Genomic DNA, 6,000 nt, shown 5'->3' on the forward strand with positions numbered 1-6,000 from the left:
CAAGAAGCGCAATTAATGCACATGTTGATGTTGTAACGGGAAGTAACGGCCATTGACTTAATGAGAAAAAAGATTTCATTGCAGTAATCCAAGGCATGTCAGTGAAAAATAATACCTCCACTATTGGTACACTGTTCCTTTAGTTGCGGTATATTTTTAATTTATGTTCCTAAAGTTGCGGTATCCGTTGTTTTCTTATGGGATCCTTCACTATAGGAACCCTTTACCGCAACTATTGGTACAAGCAAGAACAGTTTTAGCAAATTTAGTTATATTTCACCAGTTTTAAAGCAATTTGAACGCTCTTATCAACTATTCCGTGTATCAACAAGCCAATACGTCGATTGACAGTGTCGGTTTTGCGGCTAATGCAATAAAATCAGTGAAAACTGCTCTACCGCAACTATAGGAACACCCACAACTAAGGGAATACTTACCCTATAAGTAATGGTGTCTATCCCGATTGTTTGAAGCGGTCACTTGTATTTCATGTTTAAAAGAGGATATTCCATGAACCATACCAACTATAGACCCATTTCAGTTCTACCCGCGGTTAACAAGATATTTGAAAAAATATTCTACATATGATTCTCAAGTTTCCTTGAGACCACCGGAATGCTGCATAAACATCAGTTTGAATTCAGACAAGGATCATCAACCAAAGTAGCAATTTTAGAGCTAATAGACGAACTTTCAACTGCTGTGAACAAAAAGAGTTGCGCTGGATCTATATTCTTGGACTAATTTACGGCATTCGACACAATCAACCATGAGATGTTCCTGAAAAAGTTGGAAGCAGCATTTGTAGAGTTCCTCTCAATATCATCAGAAGCTATTTGTTCAATCGGTATCAACAAGTTGTCGCCTATTGAATGAATGGCAAAACTTCCACAGTATCTTGCGATGTACCACGAGGAAGTAATGCTGATGATACCGCCATCTCATATAAAGGTCCTCACGCGGAAAGAGTTGTAGATGAGATGACACAAGATCTGGAACTTGCCTCGGCATATCTGGAAAACAATCTGCTAGCCCTAAACCTGAAGAAAACCAAAATGATGATTTTGCAGCTCACTCAGAGGTGATAAAGAGATTTGTGGGGGGTCTCGTAGCCTCGAGATTACGCTTTCGCTTCGTAAGCGGAAGGTCATGGGTTCGATTCCCAACCCTCCCACACAAAAAACTCCGTCCAGCCACCAGAAGACGCCGCACGAAGGACCGTGTATTGGGAAACGCATCCATCCTTTGTCAGTATCGGATGGTGACTGAGACACACTAACCCTCTATGTAGCAAGGCTAATTCATTGTACTCATATAAGGTGCAAAATACTATTATATACGAAATTATATAAAGTACCAAACGAACTCGTCCCACACTGCATTTTCTGGAATGTACGTATATGGCCTCCACTTTTGTTCACATAGAGGGAATCTGTGTATTTTAAACAATCTTTTATTTCCAAATAAGCGTTCACTTTACTGATTTGAGTCTCAGTTGTGTGAACAAATTTGTTGGCTGGGTACGATCAAGTTCCCACCGGGTTGGTTATCCGATTACCCCAACCAGTGCCGCCGGAAGTAGGGATAGGAATTGCTCGGCAGGAGGCTATGGCCATATAAAGGGGTTGTTCGGTCACACCTCAACGACATCTCCCATTCACTGTATGCTAGGCGCACTCAGCTACAGTTGCAGCGCAACAGTGTATTCAATTGAGTTCCTTCTGCCCCAGCTAGCAGCAATTTATTTAATGCTTTTGCATTGGGCTCAAGAGTACCCGTTTCATGTGTAATAATTAGTTTTAAGTTGTTGTTGTAATCGTTTCATTTCGTTTCACCCCGAGCAGGAGCACTGCCTCTCGGTGGAGGCGATAAATCAGCTGAAGCTGAAGTAGAAGTTCTTTTGTTATTCGTCTACCCCTTCGGGACCAAAGTTAGACACAAAGTAGGGCCTGGTCAACCCTGGACGAAACAGGGGTCTTTATTATTCATTGCAGATACACGAGGTTCCAATGGTACGCCATGTCTAGTATTTATCAATAGAAATATTAGTAGTAGAACGCTAATAGCGCTGTTCTCACAAAACTGAATTAGTTTATTATCACCTTCAACTGTATTTTTTCATTATTTGTTCGATGCCATGTTGTAGTGGATGGTTTCAAAATTTATTTGACACTTTGAGGACCGATACTCAAACTGTCAGCGCGTGGCAAACTAGATGTTGGTAACACGAACAGTAGCGACATTAGCATTCTTAGGTTAATGCTTCTACTTATTTATCTCACTGATTTGAACAATTTTGAAACGTCATAGCTTTCAAAGCACACGCCTACTGTTATAAGTGAGTGTGCAAATTGTATATTGCAAATAAACTATTTCATCAGAGTCTAAAAATTCGTGCAATGGTCAATAAAAAAGTGAAACTAATGGCTTGATAGAGAAACAATTATACCACAACGTCAACTGTGTTGTTTTTTCATAAATGCTTATCTGCTTTCATCGATTTCTCTTCATCCTTGCTCTCTTTGCGTTATTACAGAAGACTGATTCTCTTTTCGTAACATATTTTGTGCTGTAGGATGAAGAATCACTATATCTTGCTTCATTAACAAAAAAAATATTACAGATTTATCTAATTTTGCGAAAGAGAATGTCGATAAAAAGAAATTGCTCATGTCAGTTAGGCCCCATTAAAATAACAGCACAGATTTATCCTATCGAATTTCAAAATGAATTTGAAGTTTTTGCTCCCCTATGCTAAAACGGTGTCAATTATGATTAAAATCATTCTCCCAAAATTTGAAGTGATTTGGAAGAGGTTTTTTTGTGCACACGTCATTTGATGTTTATATGGAAATTACTATGGAAAAGGCAAACTTGTGCACATTTCAATTTCATCGAAATCATTTCAAACTTTTAGAGAATGCTATTTACCATAATAGAAATCGTTTAAGCATTGGGGAGCTGAAGTTTCAAAATTTACATAACTCTAATGAACATTGTGACCTCTAACAACTGCTTTTTGTTTTGTTTTATTTAGACCTTCAAAATACATAAAATTAACACAATACTCACGCATATTAACTTTAGCGTAATGAAGCTGTAGCTTTTGTGCATGTCTAACTTTTTAATTGATTATCATAGAGATAACATTTAAAATTTAGCAATCATACAATGTTGCTATTAAAAGTTTTCTATTATGCAATTATCAAGTTTTTTTTTGTAATTCATTCCTACAGTTCACCGGTAGTCAGGAGAGCATCCTTCAGCTAGATTTGGACATGGAAGAAGGAGACTTGATTGACGATCACAGCAGTACCGACGGTGGATATCAAAGACGACACAGCGTAAGCCCATTGCCGCAAATCAGAGCCTCCAATGAGAATCGAGTATGTGCTGTTCTTTTCTTTAACCCATTTTCATCAGTATTAACCTTGAAATTCTATCCCAGCTCTCACGAACCTCCTCGGAGTCGGACTCGGACAACGAGCATCAACCGTCCTCCAGCCGGCATCACTCCACCAGACAATCGATGACGCGTCGCGATAGCACCTCATCCGGAGCGGTCATCACTACCGGGTGCACCGATTCCGATCGACATCCGGACGATAACAACATTTGCGTCGGCTGTTTGGCTGCGGCGTTGAACAAGAAGAAGCATAACATGGAGAGCACCTTCCCGCAGGACGATGCCGATAGTGATGTAAGATTGGTCATTGGTCATTAAGGGGGCAGGATCCGTCATTGATTTTGGAATTTTCAAAAGCATTTTTTTCGTTCACAATCAAGAAAATTTACAGAAAATTGTGTTCACTGCATTCTATTCTCAAACCGAAACACAGTGAACACATTTTCATCGAATAATTTTCAGTTTTGAACAGAAAAACTGCTTTTGAAGTTTCGATGATGACGATGATTTCGATGACGGAGCGTTGAACGTTAAACTAGCCTGAACACTAGGGTGGTTCTAATTGAAAAATTTCATCTCTCATATCTTTATGATAAGATAGAGAAGAAAGTCTATGTTTTGAAGAATAATTTTAAATTTTTTAAATGATTTCTTTATATTTTCCTAAAAGTAATGTATTCAATACATTGTTTTATCTATTTCTTCTTCTATGTAAACTCAAATCGTTTTTGAGCCACTTTTTTTTTCATTTAAAGTAAATCTAATTTAGTGCTTAAATTTTGACATAAACCTAGTTTATCATAAAGATTGTAAGGAAATTAAGTTATCAATACTTTTGTAAATGTAATTTGGCGACGTTATTGTTATTTTAATTGTAATACTGGACACACATGTTGAGATATTATTATCCCAATTCCAGACCTTCTCCACCGGACCGCATGGTTCCTCGAGTCTTCCGGCCACTCTCAAGAAATACAAAGGCAACCACTCGACCGGTTCGTGCCGTGGCATGAATCCCCCAGATCACTACCACCAGCACATTCCACAGCAGTCACAATCGAAGCTTCCGTTCAAGTTCTATAAAACCGATCACAGCCAGGCACGCAAGGTGCGAACACCCCTGAAGAACCTTATCTCCCAATCGGTATCGGCACCATGTGACGACGGTTCCCTAACCAACATCGACCTCGGTTCGGAAGTGCACGATGACTGTACGGATGCTCCAGCAGTTCCCAAACAGCCACCACGTCGCTGTTCCCTGTCCCGAACATCTTCCAGTGGTTCGGAGTCGCGAAATTTTGCCCATCTCCATCACCATCATCGTCTCCCCCGTGAAGAACCACCTTCGCATGACGACGATCCGGAACACGACGACGAAGGTTCGGACGAAACCGAACCGAACAGTGACAACGATCTGATTGCCAACAAGAGCAGGGATGGCCTCGAAACCGAGTGCAAGAAGAAGTGATAAAAGTGATATTAGGATAAATCAAATTTTGAACTGTAACAAGTGAAACGCGAGGATTCGCGTTTTATTTTCAGTGTATCTCATACTATAGTTGCTCCTGAGTTTAAGATTTTTTTCTATAGAAATCGATCCGATTTGGACCTAGAAAAAAGTTCCGAAACATTTTAGAGATAGATTGTAGGTAAAATTTTGCTAACAGAAAGATGAAAAAAGCATCATGTGCGTGATATAAATGTTCTTATTTTCTCTCTATCCTCCGAAACCAGCGAACGAATTTTTCCAGTGTAGTGTGTTGTTCAATTCTGATGATTTCGTGTATTTTGTTGTATGATCCTTCCACGTTTTTTTCCGCTCAAGAAGTTGAGGCAATACTACTACTATCTAGATGAAAACTACAAAATCAGAACAGAAAAATGTTTCTATATAGAAAACGCTAGGAAAATTGTCAACGCGAACACTAATAATAGTAGAACAATAGGCTATACATTCTAACCCCGTTAAATAGGACGAATGAAGCATAAGAGATATTCAAGACGAAGGCGCTATAAGTAACGTAGGCTCCAATCAGAACGTAGAATATGACGTTTGTTCATTTACGGAAACCGTCACTTACAAGAAGATCGGTTTTGATTTTGAACGTTTTTTTTTCTAACGTAAGTTAAGCGGACTCTTCATTGGAGTCGATTACAGGACTCGTGCTCAACGGACCCATTTCATTTCTTTGGGAAACATTTAATAACACGTTTTCTCGTTTCAAGTCGTTACCCAGCAAAATCAATAAAGTCCTAAAGCCCTGTCCAAATTTTAGTTTTAAACGCTTAAGTTTAGGTCAGATACACATGTTTATTCAATTTTTAATATTTTTCGTTGGTTTGAGTCCATAAAAACAATTATTTACGGTTTTTGAGATTTTGTCCTACGCCTTGGTTTGAACTCATGATTTGCGTATATTTTGATTTCCGTGTCGCTTCCGAAATGTCAGATAAAAACAACCCCAGTGCCGTTTTTGTCGATTAAGTGAACGTCAAACATTATCAAAAGTGTCAATTTGAATCCATTAATTCAATTAAAATTTAAAAATGGTATTTGAGCGGGGAAAATTTCTAAGATAGTGGGAAGAACAGTA

The 6,000-nt window shown here is 38.8% G+C and overlaps 1 protein-coding gene across 3 annotated transcripts in view; it reads left to right on the plus strand.

The window, feature by feature from the left end:
• Positions 1-5,631, plus strand: part of LOC5576142 (protein goliath) — a 225,922-nt gene extending 220,291 nt beyond the window's left edge. For all 3 annotated transcript variants that reach the window (XM_021854308.1, XM_021854309.1, XM_021854310.1), the window contains 3 exons: positions 3,237-3,386; positions 3,449-3,700; positions 4,326-5,631. In XM_021854308.1, the coding sequence (XP_021710000.1) occupies positions 3,237-3,386; positions 3,449-3,700; positions 4,326-4,874 (951 nt within the window). In that variant the 3' untranslated portion in view covers positions 4,875-5,631. The remainder of the gene's footprint in view (positions 1-3,236; positions 3,387-3,448; positions 3,701-4,325) is intronic.
• Positions 5,632-6,000: the final 369 nt, after the last annotated feature.

Source organism: Aedes aegypti, chromosome 3 (genome assembly GCF_002204515.2).
Source record: "Aedes aegypti strain LVP_AGWG chromosome 3, AaegL5.0 Primary Assembly, whole genome shotgun sequence".
Taxonomy (NCBI): domain Eukaryota; kingdom Metazoa; phylum Arthropoda; class Insecta; order Diptera; family Culicidae; genus Aedes; species Aedes aegypti.